The sequence below is a fragment of the Ambystoma mexicanum genome, chromosome 8 (genome assembly GCF_040938575.1).
Source record: "Ambystoma mexicanum isolate Mex_15411 chromosome 8, UKY_AmexF1_1, whole genome shotgun sequence".
NCBI classification, from domain to species: Eukaryota; Metazoa; Chordata; class Amphibia; order Caudata; family Ambystomatidae; genus Ambystoma; species Ambystoma mexicanum.
In genome coordinates, this window is record NC_090929.1 from 121,057,704 (window position 1) to 121,084,137 (window position 26,434).

Genomic DNA, 26,434 nt, shown 5'->3' on the forward strand with positions numbered 1-26,434 from the left:
CTAAAGAGCCTCCTAATAGCCCTGGCTAAAGAAGCACCACCACCTCTACATGCTAACCAACATTTAGGATTAGTGAGAAACAACTACTAAGCAGAACACCATGCCCGACTTGGAGCAGAAGGATTTAATCGAGATAACTAAAAAACAGGTGCTGCCCAGTCCAGCCAGTGGGAGACACAACCTCCCTGAGAAACTGTAACTGGAGAAGGCAGGAGTAGACCTGATTTATTTGGGAAGTCAGAATTAGTCTTAGAGCCTCACCAAACTTAAAGCTCAACTTTCCAGCAGAGGACCCCAGAGTAGGACAAGCTCCCAACTCATCAGGCCGAAACTGCGAGTCCCACTGAGAGAAAGCACCACCAAAGACCACAGCCTTCATTCTATGAGAAGGACACTCATCCCACCCGCACTCCTCAATAGGTAGTTTGTTCAAACTCAGTTCTGAAGATTGTATGATGTGGTGTGGGGAAATGAGAACGCGCTCCACACACCACAGCTGTTACATTGGTGGTGATCCTTGAGGAGTGCCTTAAAAAAGCATGTAGTGGTGTGAGACACATTTTGGCAGGCATTGCCGATACGCTATGATATTCAAAGGAATCCAATCAATAAACCTGTGTTTAAAGAGACGAAATATTAACATTGGTTTCTCGTATCCATACAGACTCCAACTGGAACCAGGAATAGGTCACATTGATTAGTAATATAACATGTTTCACGACAGAATCTGTAAGATTATGCATGTTGAATGGCAGGGGCAAGAACATGGTTATTTTATATTTATGAGTGATTTGGTGCTTGCATTGGCTATATTTTGGTTTTATAATGCAGCTGTGCTGCTCTAAATCCATTGGTCCGTCCGTCCACCCTCTCTGTCTCCCTCCGTACTACTCTCCCTCTCTACATCCCTCCCTCCATTCCTCCCTCCCTTGTAGCCTTCCTTCCTTTCTTCCTTCCTTCCTTCTTTCCTTCCTTCCTTTTCCTTCCTTCCTTCCTTACTTCCCTTTCCTTCCTGGCTTTCCTCATTGCTTCCTTCCTTTCATCCTTTCATTTCCCCACCACATCTCCCGTTTCCTTTTCTTCTCATTCATTCAATCCTTTGCTCTTTCTTTTCACCTCCTTTTCTTGATGTCTTCTTGCTTTATTTCCACCCACTATTACTCAAATCCCTTATTCCTTCCTTAACTTCATTCTCCTCCTCCATTCAACCCTTAGTGATGTCTATGCTAGCTGACTCCACAAAAAAAGACCCAAAAAGAGTCCTGGGAGTAGCTCCTGAAGCATCCTGCGTGACATGGTTCTCTGTCCAGGACATGCATTGATGGTTTGTCAAGAGGTTGGTGAAATGAATGAATGCTTAGACCAGCTTCAGTGAGATTTATGTGCCGATCCGCCTTGCAACTTACCCTACAGCCAAGAAAAGAATAAATGTCACGATTAAAGCGCAAAAAGAGACCCCACAGCCAATGAAAGTCAAGGTCTTCAGCGTAGACTCCTCCTCCAAAGTTCTCTACAAAACAGAAGACATCTGGTGCATCAGTTGGGTCAGTAACACACACATTGCATACATTGAACAGAGCTAGGAAACTTTAATATGCACAATGCGGTTACATCTAAAATTGTGTTTGTGATAATTCTTACTCAGAGCTTAAATGGAGAACACTTCTGATTCATGGCCAGAGTATAGGATTATGCTCCAAATTAAGGCCACATTCTGGCAGAGAGATGGGTGGAACTTCAAATTTGCATTATTTTGCAATGTTTTGCAAAGCTATCAGAGCTCAATTTGCATTGGAGGGATGTTTAACCAGATTCAGGCCCAAGTCTGTGTGTGTTTTTCCCTCTAACAAACATGTTATTGAGGAAGGAAAGTCTGTGTGCCTTAATATACCTTGATTATATTATGAACATATTAATGCATGTACGAATGAATGCAATGTGTGGGAGTGAGGGGTCGTTTTGGCCCCCCTCACACATTCAGTATAATGTGCATCACTTGCTCGACCAACAGTGGGGGACGCCTCCATTGCCCTTATGCTCATAACTAGCCCTCATGCTGACAATGACATAGGTGGGACGGTTGCAGAGACACTTGGCATCCATTTTGTGCACCCTCGACTCCATTTTGGACTAGGCCTCACTGCGATAATACGAAAAGCCTTCTCTCCCCTCTACAGCACCGCGCACACCGCGCTCATGGCCCCCACATTTTCTCCCTGTGTCTGAAAGCTTTGCAGCTCTGTTCTCACGCCTGAGCCGGAGGTAATTGCTACAGAACAAATGTAACATCTCACTCTTCCTCTGAGATCACTGTCCCATGTGTGAACCGGCCTGATCCAGGCCCTGCAGCTCATCCATCGCCACAAACCTGCCGGTGCCCTCTCACCCCCGCCGTTGGAAGATTACTGCCAGTGTAACCCTGTGTCCCTGCAAGGTATTCTCTTGATGTACCAGATATGCGACCCTGCCATGAAGCCCATCTCAGTGTGCCCCCAACTACGATCAGACCTCTGTCACAGTATATTGCACTCTAGAACTAACAAATGTCAGAGTGCCCCCTAGTTTCTCTGATGCACCCAGACCCACCCCATGATCTATGTTATCACACCCGCCAAGACCCATAAACCCAGTACTCCATATAAGTCTTAATGAGTGATGGTATGATCGTATATGTATAATTTATAAGTCTGTGATGATATGCTATGCTCAAAGGAGTTGTAGTGACTATTTTTAAGTGCATGTCTAACGATAGTATCTCATGTTAACTTAGTTAGTGGCCACCGTGCTCCGCAGCGGCCTCACCCGGCCTGGACACTGACAGCTGGCCCATGTGAGGCTCACCCTCCCGCCAACCCAACATCCAATCCTGAGGGAGCAACACCGACACATCCATAGGCAGCGCAAACGTGTGTCCAACCACAGCATACTTTGTAATCTTTATGTCTGACCTCATTGATGACTATTTTTGTTCTTATAAACATTTGTACGTGTATTGTTTGCCAGAGCGCTCTCGGGCAGCAGAGTTCTCTGGATGTCAATTTTACATAAAGACAACTAACTCTCGTAGCCTGTTCTCTTAGTCTCACTCCCCGTTGGGTTGTGTCTTATTTCTTTGCATTGCCCGTTTGAGACGGGGATGGGCCTTTACATTTGGTGACCCCCGGTGACGTGATTGGGACAGGTGCACCGAGGCCATGTGCCGTGCGGTGAGATCCGGGACGCCCCCCATCGAAACCATCGCCTCCACGGTTGACCAGTTCGTGCGCACAAACGGATGGGTCCAAGGGTTCCCATTTGCCAAATACCCAACTAAAAACTGCTCGCCAAGGCGGGCCACGGCTTGGTTGGGGTGCAGAACAGATTGTGGATAGATCGTGAACGGTGGCTCTCGGACCACCCAACTGAACACGTGAGTACCGGTTGCGAGACCTTCAAGGGAGAGAAGAGAGTTTGGGAAAAGTTGGGATAAAGTTTAGGGTCTGTGTGAATGTTGCTGAGGCTTTTTCTTATCTATCCTTTATATGGCCATTAGGTTTTGTGGTAAAAAAAGAGGTATAGAGAAATAAGGGAGCCTAGCCCGAATGGGGTAGAAGGCGGCGCTGCATAGCATTGTCTCGTAAACTGCAGGGAACAAGTGAAGATAAAGATAAACAAAAAGTAGGAGTCTCATATATTTAGTAGACTCGGAGTAGTAATTTAGAATATTCTTTTTCCGCGTGAGCAGAATTCTTGGAGAGGTAGCCTGAGGGGGCTCAGAGGTGGGGAGTGCATGAGAAAGCAAGAGTAAAGGGCAATAAAGTAAAATAAGCAAACAAGGAGAATAAAGGGGGGGATCGTTTTTGTTACATGTTTTGTGTGTTCTATGTGAAGTGTTACATGTTGGTCTGTCAGTAAGTACCTCTGTATCTGTGATTTGACAAACATAACGGTTAATGAGAAATATTGGTAATGAAAACAGTGATTGATGTTCAGAAATAGTTCAAATATTGGAGTATAATTAATATTTCAGGTTGACATAATTTGTAGTCCCAGCGAAAGGGTGTAAGTAAAAATAGTGTTGAAATTGGTGGTGTCAAGAGAAAAACAAGACTGTGTAAAAGTGTTGCAAGGATTGTTAAGTAATTGACAGTAAGTATTTATACACAGAAAAAGAGGTAAACACAAGTAAGGGTAAAAAATACGTTATCATGTGAGGGACAATACCATAAGCGCATATTTGTCAACATCTCCCTTTGTATAGTGAAAAAATTCAAAAGTACCACGATCAATGGGTGGTGGAAATAAAAGGAGAGAGTGTACAGCCTATATTGCCGGAGGTAGGGTGATTTGATAAGAGGGTGTTGGATCTAGTATCAACACACTTGCTAGCAAAATACAGAGGAAAGCAATTGCAGAACAGAAGGGAGGTGCTAGACTTGTGGCGGATGTTTGAGGAAGTAGTGCCTAGTGGCGAGGTGAGTAAAGATAAAATGATTGAAAAGAAGGAGAGCCAAGTGAAAGGAGAAGGGGCACAGGAGGTGAGTGTGTGACAACCACGATAGAGAATGACCCCACAAGAATATACCCATTATTGACGAGGCCTGCAGTAGGATACAGTGAGCCTCTGTATGTGCCAGCGTGCACCACACCAGTTACCCGGCGAACAACAACAGCCACGGCCCCGCCTCCATATGAAATGGGTGGGCTATATGGCCCAACTAGTGCCCCGCCAGTGAACATAGCACGGTTAGCAGGAGACCTAGATAGGCAACTTGCACACGCACAGATGGAAACAACACGTTTAAGGACACTGTGTGATAAAGGACAAATGTTGCCAGGGGGAGGGGAAGTGCCACCAGTATTGGCTGTTGACCTCACACCCCCGCCGAGTGTTGCAGGGGGATCTACACCGTCCCCGCCGCCATCAGCACCAATACAAAAAGGGCAAGAACAAGAGTGGCAAAGAGGAGAGTTCCTGTTTCATTTAAATGGCAAACCAGTGAGAATAATACGACCTCCAACGCCAGACAGCCAAAATGGAGAGGAGCAAGGAGAAAGGGAGCTGGAGAAAGAGGTAGATGAAATATGGAGTGACCTAGATGAATATGAAGAAGGAGCGGAAGCGGCGGGATCTCCTCTGCCATTCCGCTTTGACCAAGAGGACGAAGGGGCTGTACCAAGGTGGCAAGGGAGATTAAGGCAAAGAGTAGGGAACATGCTGGTGAGTAAAACGAAGAAGGTAACAGTAAGTAAGAAAGGAGGAAAAACAAAACTACAAATGCCTCTGATACACAAGGGAGCCGGGAGGCCCCACTACATACCATGGGCACAGATGGACAAGAATAACTTGTTAAAACTACTCCCTCCACTTTCGGGTGGGGCGGGGAAGTGGATACACGCATTTGAAAAACACACAGCAGGGGTCCCTATAGCTATAGTGGACGTGAAGAGTTTTTTGGTGTCCGCTGTTGATGACCAAGCAGACGCAGTGTGGGTGAAGGCGGAGTTCCCGGGAGTAACAATTAACTGTGACCGCCATGACAGGTCAGCATTTAACAACGTTAGAGCGCAAGTACGGGATGCATTGCGCAGGACATTTCCAGACACTCCAGACTTACATTTAGTAATGCAATGCACTATGGGAGAGGAGCCTACGCAATTCATCCTCCGGGTGCAAGACCTGTGAAGAAGTGAAATGGGTACGTCGTGGAACAAATCTACTGCCTTGTTCTACTTTATATAATAAAAAAGGGCTCCCAAAGGAGGTACAGAAGGCCTTGGATAAAATAGCTGGGATAGAAGCCAAGGCCTGGCCTGAGATTCAGAGCATAATTGTACATCATTGTAGGAGGATCAAAGAAAGAGAAAAGGAGATAGTACCGAGAACGTTGGTAGACGAGGCAAAGTTAGTGCAAAATAAATTAGTGAAGGTCGCAGCGGTGAATGCAACAACATCAACTGACAGACAGGGCGAAGGAGAAGAGGGGGTAGGAAATACGCCAGCACTAATGGCCGCAACATGGGCTGCAAATGGGCAGTAGCAGTGGGACGGAGAGGAGCAGTACGGAGGGACCCAATGGAAAGGGAGGCCTACAAGAGGACGAGGTGGGTACAGAGGACAAAGAGGGGGATTCGGAAGAATGGGAAACAGAGGATTTGGAGGGCCTGGGATGAGAGGGGAACACAAGGATCATGTTGGAACTGCAGGAGGTGGGGGCATTATTCAAGAGAATGCAGAATGCGACCTATGGGTTATTATCAAGGACAGCCCCCTATGGGGAATGAACAGCAGGATGGTCACCCGCACTCAGGCAGTCCCTATGGGTTACCAATGGGAGGGAATGGGCAGAATGAACAATTTTGTATTGAGCCACAAATGCAACAAAGACAGCAACATCCAAAACAACCACAGCAGAGAGGTATGCCACAACAAATGGTGAGGCAGAACACTATAGCCAATGCAAACACTAATATTTTTGCAACCTCTGCAAATGGTGCACCGCACAGTTCTGCAGTGTAGCGGTGGTGAGAGATAATGTATTCTCTGTTCCAGGAACGGAGACATATGCAGATTAGGACAGCCCACAGAAAGCACTTACGTGTCCAGTCCTATCCACTACCCTATGTGCAGAAGAGGAACCACTAGTGGGGGCGGAGATAGGCAACAAACAATTAATCTTTATGGTGGACTCGGGAGCTGAAAAATCGTGCCTTGTAGAAGGCCGGTTCCCGCTCTCGGGCAGAAATTTGGAAACGCAAGGGTTCACTGGGGCTATTTTAAAAGTTCCTTACACAAAAGATCTCGACATAACGGTGGGGGGAAAAACAGTGCGAGCACCTCTACTGTATCACAAGGACTTGCCAATAAATTTGTTGGGAAGAGACCTCCTGACTAAGTTGAATATGACCATAGCCTTTACTGAGCGGGGAATAGTTTGGTCCACACCAGGAGTGTGCCACGTGCGAGCAATGTTGATGATTAGCACAATGACAAATGAAGTGGCGGTAAGAGGGGTACCCATAGACGTTGATATGTTCATTTATGGTATCAGAGTGTTAGCCAGAGTGGTGTCAGAGATAACAAGAAAGGAATGGAAGGTGCCTTCAGATTTTGTGTTCCGCCCCATTGTGAATACAGATATTGTGTCCGGACAGTCTTGTCCATTGATCTAGAAGGGGTACAGATCTCGGGCAAACGTATTGCAGTGATAGGACTGGACACACATGGGTACGAATGGAGAACAGTATTGTGCATAGACCCAAACATAATGTTGCATGACTTAACTGATGAAGAACTGTTTACTGACAATGAGAGTGATAGGGAAAAATAATGGAGATTAGTGTACCATGTGATATCATGATCCAACACAGGGAGATACACAACCCCCTCATGGCCAGTGTTAATGTACCACCCACAATATTTAAGGTCCTGCAGAAATATGGACTACAGGCCCCCATGACGTAGGGCTATTACAAGAAGTTACGCCAATCAGAATAAAATTGAAACCATGTGCCATACCCCCAAGAGTAAAGCAGTACCCATTATCAAGGGAAGCAGAGGAAGAAATAAGAGAAACAATAAACGCATTACTAGGACAAGGAATAATAGTACCATCAAATTCACCATGTAACACGGTGATTTTTCCGTTCAAGAAAGCAAAGGGCGGGGCTTGGAGGATGATCCAGGACCTACGCCCACTTAATGATGTCATACAGAAAGAATTCCCATTAGTGCCTAATCCCGCATTAATATTGTGAAGCATACCTAAAGAGGCGACGTGTTTCACAGTAATGAACTTGAAGAATGCTTTCTTCTCAATACCACTTGACCCAAGCTCCCTTTACCTAAAAGCATTCACGCTAGGGGGGAACAGTTATGAACATTGCAGGTTACCCCAAGGATACTGTGAAAGCCCCAGCATTTTCAATAGAATTTTGCATGAAGATCTTGGCAATATTGATGTAGAAAGCACAATAATACAGTACGTAGATGATTTACTAGTTTGTAGTAAAAGTGAAGAGCAGTGCAGAGCACATTCAATCACACTGTTAAATTTGTTGCCCAAAAAAGTGTACAAGGTAGACAAGGGCAAACTACAATATTGCCTAGCAGAAGTACTATACTTGGGACAATTAATCTCAAAAGATGGCAAAAGAATACTACCAGACAGAGCAGCAGCCATTCGCCACCTGATCATACCAAAAACAGTAAAAGAAATGCAAAAATGTCTCGCCATCTGCAATTACTGCCACTCATGGATACTTGACTATGCAGCATATACACGCCCTTTACTACAGGCATTGAAAGAAGCGCAAAAGAATAATGTCCCATTACAATGGACAGATGACATGATGACACAGTATTTCAAACTGAAAGATCTCATTACACACACACCAGTTTTGGCGAACCCTGATTATGACCGGGAGTTTTACTTATTCTCCCACTGCAATGGCATTTTAATGACAGCAGTATTAACACAGAAAACATCCCTAGGCCACAAGCCATTGGCCTATTACAGCGGTACATTGGACTCAGTAATGCAAGGTCACTTTGCGTGCGAACAAGCTCTCGCTGCAGCAGCCTTCGCAATAGAAAAAAGCGCAACCATTGTAATGGGATGCTCAGTGACCCTATATGCAGAACACTCCCTCTTTGCAATTTTAGAAAGGTCAAAATCAACACTGACAACACAAAGGGCAATGGCCTATGAGATAATAATATCAAGCCCAAACGTTCATGTGGTCAGGTCCAAGACAATGAACCCAGCCACATTCATCACAGAACTGTGCACAGTTGAAGATATCCAGACACATGACTGTGCCACATAAGAGGGAGAGGAAGATGATATTCCCAAAGCCAGTGAAAATACATTACAGGAGGGAGAGATATACTTTTTGGACGGGTCAGCATCAATAGACAGTGAAGCAGGGGAAAAACACGTAGGGGTGGCAGTTGTGAGGATGGAAGAGGAAGAATATGAGATTATTATACAAAAGCGCCTCCCTTCCTATTACTCGGCTCAAGCCGCAGAATTGACAGCGCTAATTGAAGCACTGCGCACGGCTAGAGGATGTGCAGTGACAATATACTCTGACTCGGCATATGCTACAACAACAGTACACTCAGGTTTGTCACGATGGCGGCACAGAGTAAAAAGTAGCAAAAGACGCTGCATATTTCAAAATACCACAAGCAATAGACTGCATTGAAAAACACCAAGCGCAGATGCATTAGAAGAAGGATACAGTCACACACCAATTGCCCAAATAATCGAGCTACAAAAGCGGGCACCCGCAGAAGAAAAACATGTGGGGAAAAAGAGGATGCAAACAGTCACCAACAGACCTCATATGGAGACAGGAATTAACAGGAAAAGTGGTGATGCCAGTGGAATTATTAGAAATAGCATTCCAACAATTGCACTTTCTGACACACGTGACCAAACAACACATTGCAGCAGAGATACAAGAGTATTGGTTCATTCCAAACTTGCACGAACACTTGTCCAAATTAACAATAGAGTGTACAACCTGTCAAACATATAATTCAGAATGACCTTAAAAACATTGAGAGGAACATTGCCATGCCCTGTGGGTCCATTTGGAGAGCTCAACATAGATTATGCAGATATGGGGGAAAGATGTAATGGTGCACGATACCTGATTGTGATTGTGTGCCCTTTTTCAAGGTGGGTGGAAGCTGGACCCTGCCCGCACCCAGATGCAAAGAGTGCTGCCAAGTTCTTAGCGCGAGAAGGTTTTTCTAGGTGGGGCATATGCGACGTAATAAGATCAGACAATGGCACACACTTTCTGAATGACCGCTTCAAAGAAGTAACATCATTACTGGGGATCAAGCACAAACTGTGTTCTATTTATCATCCGATGGCAAACGGGTTGGTGGAAAAGATCGCGGTCTGCTAAAAAGCAAGCTACCAAAGTTATGAAACACGCTAAAATGAAATTGGATGTGTTGCTTGCCTCTAGCACTGTTCCAACTCAGGACGCAGCCAAGTAAAGACCATCATTTAAGCCTGCACGAAATAGTGACGGGAAGGCGCAGTCACACGCCACTCTCCCCTGTGAGAGGAACTTCAGACACTCACAGAGCTGCCACAGTGCTGGGGGATGAAAGTTAAAGGATTAAAACATTGGGTGCATCTGTCTAATGTGAGAAGAGCACGTGATAGTGCAATCCCTCAAAAAGAACACAATAACAGCAACGAAGTTGCAAGTGGGTAAAAGTAAGGTACAAAGGTACACAAAGACAGAAATAAATAAAAATTTAATGAAATAACAAAGAATTATGTTGAACTACTATGCTCTCTCTCTCTCTCTCTCTCTCTTTCTCTCTCTCTCTCTCTCTCTCGCTCTCTCTCTCTCTCTCTTTCTCTCTCTCTCTCACTCTCTATCTAATGGTAAATGAGGAACAATATCATTGATTGCGTGAAGAGTTTTTGGTTATTGCAAAGTAGAAGATATAAGGAATAAGAGATGTTTTTTCGTATTGAGTTTCAGAAAGATTATGAAAATAATTATAGGGTTTGCACACCAGTACAGTTTCAAATACAGTGTTAGAGTAGTGGAAAAATAACAAGTGTAAAATGATAACGTATGTGTGCATGTGACTTAACAATTTTATATCATCCCTTCAGGTGACACAATGGCAGAAAGAAGTGCATTCACCGATGACAACGCAATTTTTGTTAGTGATAGAGTAGTTAATAGAGCCAGCAAGTACTAAAATTATGAATGTGGCATCAAGTATTCAATAATAGTGTTTTCTGCAATGTTATTGTTTATGGCATGGTACTATACTGTGTCTTTTATTGTGAGCGACATAAAAGTAGGGGGGAGTGGGGTAAACCTGATACAACAAGGCTCAATACTTATATGGGCCGACGTGAAAACAATGTGGAAACATAGTCCCTCTGCCCACACAAACCGCACCACGTTGCATAAGAACCGCACGGAACCAGTACCCCCTTTTCCACATGTTAGTATAAAACCGATTAATGTGAACGAGACCAATCAGTATGATGGGGATTACTTTTGGGAGGGTGAACCTTATCTGATAGATACTGACATACAAGCAACCCCAGAACCTATCTCATGAGGGACTATACTGCACTTTAATATTGCTACCATTAATAGATCAGAGATGCCAGGCCCACAGGCCTGGCAAACTACTAATGAACGAAATGACACAGCATGGGCAGGTGTCTTTCCCATACACTATCGAAAAGTAAAAACGATCAATGATAGGGAAGGGGGGAGGAGGATACAGAAAAGGGGGGCGGGAGGAAAGAGATACAATGTCTACCATGGCCTCAGATTAGATGAAATAGAAGACCCCCGCCACCCAGATCAGTCTAACAAATGGTAAAATGGTACTCAGACATGAGTGTAACAGCAAAACAAGTAACAAACGAGAGCTGCTATGTTTGCTCTCTCATACCGCACGCATCGGGCACACCCAAAACACCTGTACCCTAAGAAGTGCCCTTGTCAGACGCCCAATGTTTGATTCATCTCATATTTGTGTAGGATTCGGAGCACCTTCCAGGCACACACAGTTACAATAGAAATGGTGCAGAACGAGAAAACATGCATGAGCAAGCAGTAAGGAGTGATTTGCATCAAAGAACCTTTATTCGTCATAAGAGGAACAAGATTTACAGACAATAAATGGCATGATGAGACAATCGAGTGCAAAGCTGAAGCACTTAGAGGACTAACTGAAGAAAACTTTCAATGGGTCAAAAGAACATGTGCTCCTGTCTGGTCCCAGCACATTGCAAAACTCACATGGGTTACTGCTCTCAAAAAACCTATCAAAAGGCAAAAAGAAATCTCACACAAACTCTGTTTCCACAGAGCGGGAAAGGTGCCAATGGGTGCCAACAAATGATGCAACAAAACAATCATCATTCCTGACATGAAAAAAAGTACAACAGCACTCATGGATATGTATTGGGTGTGTGTCAAACAAGCCTACCTGCATCTGCCAGCATCATGGAGAGGCACTTGTACCCTAGCCACACTGCACTCTGCATTGATGGTAATACCAGAAAGCAATATCCAAGGGGGGAGAAGATCGGCTGGCATACCAGCTGCAGGGGAATCGTCTGGCATATCGGCAGCAGGGGAATCGGCTGGCATATCGACAGCGGGGAAATCGGCTGACACATCGGCAGCTTCCCAACCAGCAGCAACAGAGCTTTACTCGTATGACATCCTGTCTGAAAGTGACTTAAAAAAAGACTGTCCCGCAAAAAGAGGTTATCAAACTATATTTCCAGTGAGTCCACAAATCTTCTTGTGGAGATCCCGGCAAAGTATAAACTCTTTAACTCTGCAGAGACATTCTTTGCCTCCCTCCTAACGCCAGGACTTCAGGCACGGATAAACGACAAATGGTTACAGATTGTCGGCTGGGAGCTGATCCAACTGGTCAACGAAACTGAAGAGGGATTCAACGTAATCAAGGTGGAACTTCGCGCCTTGCGTCTAATGACAATGCAGAACCGGTACGTCCTAGACTTCCTCACAGCGATGGACGGCGGTGTTTGCCGAAACTTCAGGAGCGCATGCTGTACATTCGTACCTTCTGAAGACGCAGATAATGGGACCCTCTCCCACGTCATCTCAGCAGGACACAGCCTGGGGGAAAGAATGCGGGAAGAAGGAGGAATAGAGGCAAGTAACTGGTTCGACAACATGTTAAATTGGATACCATCCTGGTTTGTTCCACTCATCATCATATGTACCAACTAGTTATCCGATGTTGTGCAAAATCTATGCCTAATTCAGCAATGATGATGGTAACAATCGGCAGACAGACAACGGCAGCCACCAAGATAGATGCACAAATGCAAACTGGGGAATCAGACCCACCACAGTATCGCATGACAGCTGTCTACCGCCAGAATGGGGATAGGGTGGATAATTTGTATCACACAACTGTAAAGGAACCAAGGGAGCAGCAATGGAACAGGGAGGTGTGGGGGGACCTGGATGGGGATGGAGGAATATATATGACATGCACACCTGACGAGTATGCTAGGAATGGGCATAGCCTGGGGAGTGTATGTCGGGCTTGGATGCCGATAAAAGGTACACCTGCTTGGGACGAAGCAATAGCAGAAGCAGAGTATTATCAGAATGAGAATAATAATAAAAAGTAGTTAGTTACATTAGATGTAACGAAAGGGGGGAATGTGTGGGAGTGAGGGGTCGTTTGGGCCACCCTCACGCATTCAGTATAATGTGCATCACTTTCTTGACCAACAGTGGAGGAAGCCTCCATTGCCCTTATGCTCATAACCAGCCCTCATGCTGACAATGACATAGGTGGGACTGTTGCATAGACACTTGGCATCCATTTTGTGCAACCTCTAATACATTTTGGACTAGGCCTCACTGCGATAATACAAAAAGGCTTTGTTCCCCTCTGCAGCGCCGCGCACACCGCACTCATGGCCCGCACCTTTTCTCCCTGTGTCTGAAAACTTCGCAGCTCGGTTCTCACGCCTGAGCTGGAGGTAATTGCTACAGAACAAATGTAACATCTCACTCTTCCTCTGAGGTCACTGCCCCATGTGTGAACCGACCTGAACCAGGCCCTGCAGCTCATCCATCTCCACAAACCTGCCTGTGCCCTCTCACCCCCGCCATTGGAAAATTACTGCCAGTGTAACCCTGTATCCCTGCAAGGTATTCTCTTGATGTACCAGATACGCGACCCTGCCATGAAGCCCATCTCAGTGTGCCCCCAAGTACGATCAGACCTCTGTCACAGTATATTGCACTCTAGAACTAACAAACATCAGAGTGCCCCCTAGTTTCTCTGACGCGCCCAGACCCACCCCATGATCGATGTTATCACACCCGCCAAGAACAATAAACCCAGTACTCCATATCAGTCTTAATGAGTGATGGTATGATCGTATATGTATAATTTATAAGTTTGTGATGATTTGCTCAAAGGAGCTGTAGTGATTATTGTTTAGTGCATGTCTAACGATAGTATCTCATGTTAGCTTAGTTAGTGGCCACCGTGCTCTGCAGCGACCTGACCCTCACCCCGCCTGGACACTGGCAGCTGGACCACATGATGCTCACCCTCCGGCCAACCGAAACGCCAGTCCTGAGGGAGCAACACCTACACATCCATAGGCAACGCAAACGTGTATCCAACCACAGCATACTTTATAATCTTTATGTTTGACCTCATTGATGACGATTTTTGTTCTTATAAGCATTTGTACGTGTATTGTTTCCAAGAGCGCTCTCGGGCAGCAGAGTTCTCTGGATGCCAATTTTACATAAAAACAACTAACTCTCACAGCCTGTTCTCTGAGTCTCATTCCCTGTTGGGGTGTGTCTTATTTCTTTGCATTGCACGTTTAAGATGGGGATGGGCCTTTACAGCATGATTGGGGTTTTTTAATCTCTAGCCTAGCTAGTCGGCAGGGTTGCAAGTAGGATGCAGCGGTCGTAGAGGTGCTGGGATGGGGGAGAAACAGAGCAGGGAACTCTTGAAGGAAGAATAGGGTTGAGTGGACCAATTGGCGAGATGTTCTTCGAACAGTAGGACCTTGAGGTCCTTACTGAAGTCGAGAATTAGAGTAGGCCAGTCTTATCTGGATTGGTAACTTGTAACTTGTACCAGAGACAGGATGCATAGCATGGAAAAGCCAGTGTCCTTCCCATGTCCCGCCCCGTTGCAGTTGTATGTTTGAAGCCTGGTGATGTTGTACCTAACAGTTCTGAGCCAGCCCCTGGAGAAGGTGATAATCCCAGGCATGTAGAGTGGTGTTTTGGATATGACTGCTGGTCATTTGGTGCAGGGGTAACTAGAGGGACAGCCTATTAGTGGGAGGACTCTGGGTTCAGTACCTTTTGAAACAAGGGGGGCGTCCTGCCACATATATTTGTGTATTCACATACATTCATGCAAATATTTTGATTTTCACATCAATCTTGACAAGGATATCTCTATGTCTACTGTTAACAACATGCAGATAGAGTTAAACTGTATAAGGTCAAGTTCACAAAGCATTTATTGTTTAGCTTCTGAATGTACTTTTTCAACAGTGTTTTTGTCATTTTTCTGTTTAACTTTTTTCTGTTTGACTTTTTCTTTTGTCTTTATACATTTCCTATAAAACAAACAACACAGAAGTTATTGAATCAACATATATACAAAGAAAGGGGTTACCATACATGTTCAAATTTCACATATCTGGGTACCATTGTTGTGCAACCTAAATCATCACATACAACAAGCCTAGTCGTAACTTTGCTTATTGGGAGAATGCTCAATGGCAGACTCCTTTCCCTGAACCTCTATGACAGAGGGGTGACCTAACCATAGGTGTACGACAGGGGTTAAATCAAAAAAGGATGTTGTTGGGGACTGCTAAACATACAGAGTGCTGCGTCCAGTGACGTTTCAGCCGTTGAGTGGAATAGCCGTCTTCTGGGCCATAGAAAAGGTCTCCCTATAGGAGGATCATATAAATAAATTAAATTAGTGAAAGTCTCATCTTAACTACATATGTATAAACAGTGGGCCCCATTACGACCCAGAAGGTCACACCAGATGTCCTTTGCGGGTCCCGCGAGGGGACCAGGGAGGTAACAATGGGCCTGTTATTAACGGGCCCGTTGTTAGCTCCCTCCCCATTCCCATTGAGCCCTATGTGGGCTCAAATGGGAATGGGGATGGGTACATTGAATGAGGAATTACCGGATCCCCCAAGGTTGGAATGGCCCGGTAATTCCTCATGCAAGGAACCCGGTCCCGGACCCGAATTTGGAGGCAGCCATGCCCTTATCAAGGGCATGGCTTCCTCCAAACTCGTAATGAGGCCCAGTGTGTTTAAAATACAAAACAAACCAAAGTTAAAAACCGTATAGTGAGAGGGTGACTCTCATGGGGCACGCCAGTATTTCACTGACCTTATCTGTGTTTCTCTAAGGGGCTCTCTGGAGTAAGGGTAGCTGGTGGCTCATGGTGTATCTTGGGTAGATCCAGAGAAGCCTCTGTAAAGGAGTAAGCCAGTGGTACTCTAAATGGGAAGAGAGCCAAAGGAAAAAAGAGTGTGTTAGCTTTTTTGGGATTTTGGGATTTTGTGCTCTCCTCACTTTCTGATCCAAAATGGATGCCTGTTGCTAGTTTTAATGTGCGGTAAAAGACGTTGAATTACCTGGTAGTGGTTTGTATAGCACTTGCATTCACTAGGTGGCAATCGCGAGTGCTGTTGTCTGCTCTCCGTGGGACAGCGAGCCCTGCAGTTCCTCTGAAGGTAAGATTGCCGTGTTATATTGATAGCTGATATGTCTATATAGTCAAGCTTCCAGCTGTACAGTGGAAGTGGGCTCGGCACTTCATATTGGGCACTAAAATAAATCCATGCGTGTAAAGTGGAACGTACCTAGTGAATCCTAGGAGATGATTAATCCATGGATCTGTTCGCGGGCTGTGCTTTGGCATCTGCGTGGCGTATGCTTGCACCGTAAAGCAGTATAAGAGCGCTCCGGGTAATGGAGGTTGCTCGGGCTGCAGAAGATAGCTTGTTGCGCATGCGTGAAGCGTTAGTGTTTGTTGGTAATGCACATGCGGCCAGTTTACACGTCCCGTTGCTCTATCAATCCTGTGATTTGGGAGAAGCTGGAGGCAAGGCTGGTGAATGTGGGGCCAGTCGTTAGTAACTTGCGGTGGGTATTGGCACGGGATGAAATAATCATCAGGCTAGTACCTCGGGCCGCCAGTATTAAGGAAGAATGAAAAAGAAAAAAAAGGCTAGTGCCCATGTTGTATGGCGCCCATTTACATGAGGCTGGGTGTAATAAAACGCAGGCTCTGGGCAGAGCTATGTGGATGTGGGAGTTGCTGGTGCAAAATGAATCTCAGGAGGGGACTGCGGGTGCAGGCTAACTGGGGGAACAAAGAAAGACCACTGTCTGTGACAGGGTGTTGGTAATTTGTGTTGGCATCATATATGTACACCTGTTTAGGCTCACAAAGATGCTGGAGGCTGTCCTCCTGGGTGCTGGGCCACATGGTAGTTATGTGAACACCTAATGTGGGCCAAGGAGGGTCAAGATGTATCTAGTTAGTATGGCTTGTGGGTTGTGCTTCGTTCAGACCCCTGGTTGTGGATTTGAGGCTGAAGATCCACCATGCTTCTTTGTAGTTCAGGGCGCTTGTTGCATTGGCAGTGTTAAGCACTTTATCAATTACCCACCACAAAATGTCGACAGGCCCATGTTGGTACGGTCTCGCCTCTTAGGAAGCGCTGGTCCCTCTGGCATCAGTGGACTCGACTCTATGCAGCTTCCATTTTTTCTCCCAAGATGGCGGCTCGGTCCACGTGCAGAGGTCTACATGTTCGACTCACGAAATGCAGTGGGTCCCCGCCCCCTACGCCGCGAACAGTTTACCTGGCGTCCTCTCCAGCAAGCCGATGCGTTGCTACTCTTCTACGACAACACTTCGTAAGTACGGACCTAGGCTTGTCTCTCTGTCCTTTCTTACGTACTCTGAGCTACTAACTCTGTTTCCTTTTCCAATTGTTAGAAAAGAGTGACTAGTACTCCCAGACCAGAAGCCTCTACACAATATCTCGGGAACAAGCGCGTCCACATACACACACACCTCATCCGCGCACCCACTCCAATTCCTACCCGGCTTCCTGTGAGGTAAAGCTACTCTTCTACCGATATATGCCCAGTCATTATCTTTTCTCTCTGTCTAGTGCTAACTTTGTTTCTTAAATAGTGGATCTACCTTCGCATCCGGATCTTCGGTCCCAGCATCCGTTTCCCACTAATCTACACTTAAAAGGGTATCTAGTCCAGTCTCTACATTTACTTACCTCACTTACCCTTCGCTTTACTACTACTTACCATTTCTAATTCTCGTCTTTCCCTGAATAGACATCACTGTCTGGAACCAGCCTTCTACCTAGAAGAAATACGTGAAGCAGACAATTCCCAGACGTGCAGGGTTTTATTCCCCCGGAGGGTTTCCCTGGGGTTCTTCTCTCCGACTGAGATTTTATGTCGTGGCCTGGGAGTGGAGTTCCAGGGGGATTTCTATAGCATCGGTTCTCCGACAACTCTGACACAGAATCCACTCCGATGGTGAGTTCTTGAAAAAAGGTCCAATCCTTGCCATATCTATATATGACTTTCTAATGATTACTCTTCAATGGAATTCTACACAGCCTGTGGAAGTGTCAGCCTTAGTGGACTGCGGGGCCGCAGGTAATTTCATTGATTCTTTTTGGGCAAGGCAGATGGGAGTACCAAGTATATTGAAATCCCTAGCTATCCCGGTGGAATCAGTAGACGGTAGTCCGCTAATTTCAGGACCCATTACCGAACAGACACAACCTCTTGCAATGAAGATAAATTCACATAGCGAGACCATCACATTGGATATTATTTGCACCGCCCATTATCCCATCATACTTGGATTACCCTGGCTCTGGGTTCATAACCCCTATATAAACTGGACAGCTGGGACCCTTTTCTTAGGGTCAGAACATTTTTTAGGAAACTGTATCTCTAGCGGCGCATTGGGCTTTCATCCCGTATTGTCCTCCCAAGAAAGCAAGGCGAATACCACTGTTCTTAATCACATACATGGGGTTCCTGACATCTACCAAGCCTTCCATTCGGTGTTCTCGAATTCCGAATATGCTGAACTTCCACCTCACCGGAGAGATGACTGCGCTATTGAACTAATACCCGATGCCCCTATTCCTTTTGGACGGATGTACGTTTTATCATCAAGGGAGAAAGAAGTTCTGAAAGACTACCTTCAAAAGAACTTACGTAATGGTCTCATTGCAGAATCTACATCTCCTGCCGGGGCGTCCTTATTTTTGGCATCAGAGCTAGTTCTAAAAGTTCCACTATATAGTTAGTGGGAACCCAAATCATATGGTGTGTTAAGTATTGGTGTGTACATTCCAATGCAGCATCTTGGGGTATGCTGGTATAGAGACTCTTAATGTCCATGGTTACTAATAGCTCCTCAGTTGGAATAAATGGTTGATTTTCAAATACTGCTATAGTGGCCATGGCATCATGTAAATATGTGGATGTATGTTGACTGAGGGGTTTCAAGAAATGATCCACAAACTGACATACTGGTTCTAAAATTGACCCGCAGCCTGAGACTATAGGTCTACCTGGTGGTTTAGTACTGTCTTTATGCATCTTCAGGAGGGTGTAGAAGGCGGGGATGCTGCCTTCCGAGGTGTTGAGGAAGGTTTTGTCTTTCTCCGAGATCCATTTATGTTCAAGAACGAACCTCGCCATTTCCTGAATTTTCATTTTGATCTCAGGTGAGGGGTCTTTCTTCAGTTTTTTGTGATTGGATTCCTCATTGAGAAGGTTCATTACCCTCTCTTTATACTGGTTGATATTTTAAATTACAATCGCCACCTTTGTCCGCCGTTTTTATTACTACCTGTTTGTTTTCTGCTAGATTTTTCAAGGCTCTTTGTTCTTCTGTGCTCAAGTTTTGTCTTAGATTTTGGGGTGCCTCCTGAAATGTCTTCATTTCCTACTTGATGCATTTCTCAAAAGACACTATAGAGGGGGTGTACTTCATTCTCCCTTGGATTGAAGTTAGATTTTACTCTGAGGCCAGAATCCTCCTCTTGTTCTGAGTAGTCGCTCTCCTTGAAGTATGATTTGCGTCGAATTGTTCTAAAGAAATTACTAGGACCAGTGGGCATAAAGGAGAGTCCTTTTGTAAGTACTTATGTTTCTTCTTTTGTGAGCATTATTCCTGAAAGGTTGAAAATCGGAATCTCATTTAGTTCCTCCATTGGTTGCAGCGTCTCCATAGCAGCTATCAATCTAACACGGCCACCTTACATTCATAGGGAACCGCAGGGCTTGCTGTCCCACGCAGAGCAGAGCAGACAACAGCACTCCCGATTTCCACCTAATGAATGCATGTGCTATACAAACCACTACCAGGTAATTCTATGGGCCTCATTACACGGAAGGCGGTAAGGGTTAATGGGACCGTTAACCCTTACCGCCTTACTATGAGGTCTCTTTGCGGGTTGGTACTTTAACGCCTGCTTTTTAAATTCTACCGCAATTGTGGTACCGTAATTAGCACCTTCCCCATTCCCATTATGCCCTATGGGGAAGGGCAATGGGGGAAGGGGGAATTACCGCCCCGCCAACCTTGGAATAGGGCAGTAATTCCCCTTTCCTCCAAGGCGGTGCCGGAATTTTGCCGGCATGGACCAAGGTGCTAATATCACCTTGGTCCACCGCCTACCGTGTAATGAGGCCCTATGTCTTTTAACGCACATTAGAACTAGCAACAGGCATCCATTTTGGATCTGAGAGTGAGGAGAGCACAAAATCAAAAAAAGCCACAAAAAAAGCTAAAATACTCTTTTTTCCTTTGGCTCTCTTCCCATTTAGAGTCCCACTGGTGTAATCCTTTACGGAGTCTTCACTGGATCTACCCAAGATACACCATGAGCCACCAGCTACCCTTACTCCAGGGAGCCCCTTAGAGAAACACAGATAAGGTCAGTGAAATACTGGTGTTCCCCATGAGAGTCACCCTCTCACTATACAGTTTTTAACTTTGGTTTGTTTTGTATTTTAAACACACTGTTTATACATATGTAGTTAAGATGAGACTTTCACTAATTTAGTTTATTTATATGTTCCTCCTATAGGGAGACCTTTTCTATGGCCCAGAAGAAGGCTACTCCACTCAACGGCCGAAACGTCACTGGACGCAGCACTCTGTGTGTTTGGAAGTCTCCAACAACATCCTTTTTTGATTCAACCCCTGATGTAGACCTATGGTTAGGTCACCCCTCTCTCCGGCAACTCGGAACTCATAGAGGTTCAGGGAAAGGAGTCTGCCATTGAGCATTCTCCCAATAAGCAAAGTTACGACTAGGCTTGTTGTATGTGATGATTTAGGTTGCACTACAATGGTACCCAGATATGTGAAATTTGAACATGCATGGTAACCCCTTTCTTTCTATATATGTTGATACACTAACTTATGTGTTGTTTGTTTTATGGGAAATGTATAATGACAAAAGAAAAAGTCGAACAGAAAAAAGTTAAACATAAAAATGGCAATAAAACATTTGAGAAAGTAAATTCACAAGCTAAACAATAAATGCTTTGTGAACTTGACCTTATTCAGTGTCACTCTATCTGCATGTTGTTAACAGTAGACATAGAGATATCCTTGTCAAGATCGATGTGAAAATCAAAATATTTGCATGAATGAATGTGACTACACATATATATGTGGCAGAATGCCCCCCTTGTTTCAAATGCTATTTGATGCAGGCTGTTAGTGCAGGTGTTAGTTGTTTGTTTCACGCCTGGTGATGTTGTGCCTTGCAGTGGGGTGCTGTTTCTGGAGAAGGTGAGATTCTCAGGCATGTAGAGTGGTGTTTTGGATGTGACTGCTTGGTATTTGATACAGGCTGTCAGTGCAGTTGTTTGATTCAAGCCTGGTGATGTTGTGCCTTGCAGTGGGGTCCTGCTTCTGGAAAAGGTGAGATTCCTGCCAGGTAGAGTGGTGTTTTTGCTGTGACTGCTTGGTATTTGATGCAGGCTGTCAGTGCAGTTGTTTGTTTCAAGCCTGGTGATGTTGTGCCTTCCGGTGTGGTGCTAACTACTGGAGAAGGTGAGAGTTCAGGTGAGAGTTAAAGGTGACAGTAATACCCTTTGAATCATGCCAAAATGATTTTTGTGTTATTAAGGAAATTTTGATTTGGGCCTTCCCATGATTCTGTGAGATTTGAAAGTTGTTGTGAGAGTGAAGGACAGAATTCACATCTGAACTTTGAAGCGTCATATTTTTCACTGATGCAGAAAACAAAGAAAAACTGTATCCCTGCACAGGAAGGGCGTGCTGACTTCAGATTACAATCATCTGATTTGCCTAAAATGTAGTTCTTAAAAATGTATCCATACATGTAAAGATTTGAAAAATTAGGGTACTTGCCATGTTGATAGATTTTCAGAGTCTAAACATGCCAAACCCACATGTCAGTTTGGGATGACAAAGCTTTCTCCTACCTCAGCTTACCTAACGCACACCCCTCAACTCCTTGTCCTATTAGCACACAGGTGGGAGGAGGGTGTATATAACCAACCAATCCCTTCCGTGTGAATCGTGACATGTTTGTGATGTCATTTGCCCTAAAAGTAGACCAGTTTGCAACAGAACTGGGCATTTTCACTTTATTCCGGGGGGTGACCTGCTGCTGGGCTCTTGCGAGAAACACCCAAGCAGACAGGCCGCAAATCTTGCATTGGAAACAGGGACCAGGAGACATAGAAGCTGACTGGGACCCCTTGGTGGAGCCAGAGCGGACTAACCTTGATTCACACCCTTGCTGTCCCAGAGGTGCCCTGCTGTTCCCTGATGCCCACTAAAAGGCCTTTCCTGTAAGTAAAATTATCCAAGGCCATAGACTGTGAAGACCCTGCATTTTAAAGTATTGTTTTAGTTATTTCCCCATAGCAAAATACCTTGTCTGTTTGTGTAGATCCTTAGCATATTTAATTAAAGTAAATTAATTAATTCCCCTAAAGGAATCACAGGATGTGCTTTGTTAGCGTTTGAAATTAACAAAGCTCCTCCCAGTGCGTTTCGAGCCGGTATAGACATAGAGATTTGATTCACTATTTGTAAGAAAACGCCTGACTTCGATAAAGAAAGTCTGGTCCTGAATCCAAAAAGAATGAATCCCCGCCACCACTCTGTTTCCAAGTGAGTGTGCAGGGTGCAAAACTTTGATCCATTCATCCCTTGCATTGTAGATCAGAAGTGTGAAGCCTTGTATTTCCTTTGCATGTGTGGTGGGAAAAACTAAATTGCCCCTTTGTTCTCATTGTGCTCTGACCCAAACCACAAAGCCCTGCCTGTTCTTTTTAGGTGTGGAGCAAAACGAATATTCACATTATTTTTCTTTCCTTCATATTGCATCTGTGGTGATAAGTGCACACAAACTTTCCCCTTGAATCCCTTTTTCCAAAGAGTGCATTTTATCAGAACCCCAAAACAATATTCCCATTGTGTTCCGACTCTCTGCCAATTAAATTCAGAGGGGTGAAGTCTAATTGATGTTTGGAGGGTGAGGGTTACTGGGAGAAAATGTATTATAGTGATTACTATGTGCCTTGTACTGTTATTTTTCTGTATTGGTGGGTGATTTGAAAAGAAAGCTGAGGGAACTTGTGACTGCATATATTAATATTATCTCTGTGTTGGTGCCATTACAGAAGTCATTTTTGTTTTTGTGTTGCCACAGCATTGGTGATTGATGTTGGTTTAAATAAATGAATTCATCTATATTCTTACTACACACCGGCCTGGTACCTAGTCCATTGTGGCACCGGGAATTTGTTGGGGTTGGATGCGAGACGGGTTGGAGGCCTTACCAAATTGAACCTTAACAAAATAATAGTGCGTTGTTATGCGCCACCTTGATTGGGGGGAAAGGAACTCCCTGAGTTGACTGTGACCGTGTAATAAACTGCAACAAATCAGGGGGCTCATCAGGGATTGGTAGAGAGTTTCCACTTGTGACAGTTCAGTAGCAGCAGACTATTCATTTGGGTGTAATTTCATTGCAGTGGACAGAAAGTTGTGTTGCTTTGTGAAGGCACCATTAAGATGTGTACCCTGGGTTTCAGGGCAATGTATAGAGAGAAAAGTGTTCATTTGAGTTGTCATTGTGAGTGGAAACTAAGCAGGAACAGGGTTGAGATTTATGGCCTTGCAGAGAGAGCATAATAGGTGCAGAACACATTTCAGAATGAGCACCATAGAACTGAATATGGCGAGGAAGCACCTTCTATCCAAATTGTTTAATAAAGGAGAATGGGTAGAACAGGAGTATTACATCCATTTCATGTGGCAAGCTAGAATGGTACAGGAAGTTATCTCTGGAAATGTTGATATGTGGCAGGATAATGGGCTGTTACATCAGGCTCTGGCAGACTTGTATATGACACAGACCAGCAGAGATGAGCAAATTAAAAGGGCTCAACTCACAGCATATATTTACTTCCATATGATGATCATGGAAGAAAGATACCAGGATAGTGTAGCCTCTGTGTAAAACCAGTCTGAGCTTTTGGATCAAGCACAGAGAGAGTTGAAACAATTAGAGGAAAATTCACAACAGAGCCAACATTCAGATTTAAAATTAGAAAACATTATTCAGCAGCTAAAAGATGAGTTAGTGGCACAACAGAGTATCAGGTAATATTGTCCCCATATATAATGTGGCCATACATATAGTGGCTGGGAAATGGCATAGACAACATTATATATGGGGACAATATCTGATGCAATTGGGAGTGGGGTTGCAAGGGTTTGCTGAGCTCCATTAAAAACGGCACCATTCTTGCATAGCGACATTTTTGCGGGGACATTATCACATGGAACCCACAACAGCAAGCAAATTTAAAGCGAGAGCTCAATTTATGCACTGAAAGGGGAGTATCAAGAAGGTTTTGAAAACGTGAGCGTGAGTCAACACACTTTAAGTGAACAGATTGTTCACAATAGAGCCTGCTTAGAGGACATTTTCACATTTCAAACTCAGATTAAACAACTGAAAGTTGAAAATATCCAGTTGGTCATTAGGGATGTTAATTCCCATGGTGAATTTGATGAAATGTGCCAAGATCTGAACACTCTGAAACAACAGAGAGTGCAGTTCAGGGAAGAGAATAGTAAGTTGAGTAAAGATAATAGTGCCCTGTGTCAGGAAGTGTGTCAGTTAAGAACGGACATGGAGAAAAGTGAGTTATGTTCTCAGGAACTGACTGACATGAGCCAAGAAATTGAAAAGTTAAGAGAACATGTGAGGCAGCAGCGTTTGACATAGAGCAGGCAACACGGGCCAAAATTGCACAAGGGGAGATAAGTCTCCTGAACAATAGTGGCATGGCTATCTCCAAGGTCGTAATGACCTTCTATGCATATGGCAACAAACGCTCTTTATGGGGATGAGCTGTAGATTCACTAAACATAACTCCTCTGGGTCCCTTTTTTCTATTACTAAGTGTATCAGACAGGAGGATAGAAGTGCAAATGGACCTGTGTTCTGCCAATTGTCAGTCTCTCTGTGTTGTGCTTCCAGCATGATGTAGAGTTAAAGGTGTGCTAGCAAATAGTCAGGCAGCTAGACGCACTGTCATACCTTTTCTTCCAGTGCGTAGCTCCACTTGGGTCTCTGGCAGCATGCATTCCTAATACTTCTTTTCCAAAGGGATGGCATCAGATGTTGGCATTAGCGGCGGTTACTTATTTCCCCTGGGTATCGGCTTTAGACTCTGATTAGGAAGAAATTCTGCCAGTTCTCTAACTACATTTTATAATCAGTGCAGAAAGGATGCACATGTCAAGTCCTTAACCCTGGGAACCTAGTTTTGGGAGCATGATATACACATTCTTAGCACTTGAAAGATTAACGTTGATTCCACCCCATTAATAAGTGCTAAGGACGAGTATGCTCGTCCTTTTTCAATAGACTTGATTAAAGCTCAGCAGTTGAGGGGTTAATGCTCATGATTAGGAAACAGCTGTATGCTGATGAACAGCAGCTGTGCTGTATCATTGTTGAGGTAGATAGAAAGATTGATCAATTGAACAGCTGCCTGGGGCACATACAAGACTAGATGCACACAAGGTGGCTGCAGGCAGCTTGACAAGAGCAAGACTAAGATCCTTTTCTTTGTCTTTATCTTATCTGCCCCCTCACCAGAAGAACATGTATACATTCCTGCCATTATTATCTTAAGGGCGACATTAGGAAAGTGGCGGCCCGGGGAAAAAGTCTTTATTTTTCCAATTTGAATTTTGCATTGGGATTGCACAAGATGTTTAAGGAACAGGGTGGGAAGAAAGAACTGCATGGGGCAATTATAGGTTATTTACCCCATGGAGCACTTTCTATTAATCCCATGAAATCATAACTCATAACTATGGGCTATTTTCAAAACAGGACTTTTATTTTAAACAATTACATCAGGCCCGTAGCCTTTTAGATCATGCCACAGTCAGGGCATAAAGAAGAAGTAATGAATACAAATTCTCAAACGCAAAAACAAAGTGCAGTGGATGAGTGGGCAAGTGATTCTTGCTGTTGTGTCCAAAACTCTGGAACAAACTGCGCAACTGTCTAGAACTATTCTGTCTTCTCTGCTGTAATGGAATAAGTTGAAAGATATCTCTTTAAATGATATCTTCCTCTTCCATACTGTATGGAGCATGAAGGAGACCATTTGAGCAAAGCTGCTCGTGATCTGCGATCAGAGGAAATATGGATCTGAAAATCTCTCTATAAATGTGACTAGTGGGTCATTATCTACATATTTATTTATTTATTTACTTATTTATGTATATACAGGA

The 26,434-nt window shown here is 44.5% G+C and overlaps 1 protein-coding gene across 2 annotated transcripts in view; it reads right to left on the reverse strand.

The window, feature by feature from the left end:
* Positions 1-26,434, reverse strand: part of ADGRD2 (adhesion G protein-coupled receptor D2) — a 1,057,913-nt gene that overhangs the window by 520,312 nt on the left and 511,167 nt on the right. For both annotated transcript variants that reach the window (XM_069609449.1, XM_069609450.1), the window contains exon 15: positions 1,407-1,510. In XM_069609449.1, coding sequence (XP_069465550.1) covers positions 1,407-1,510 — 104 coding nt within the window. The remainder of the gene's footprint in view (positions 1-1,406; positions 1,511-26,434) is intronic.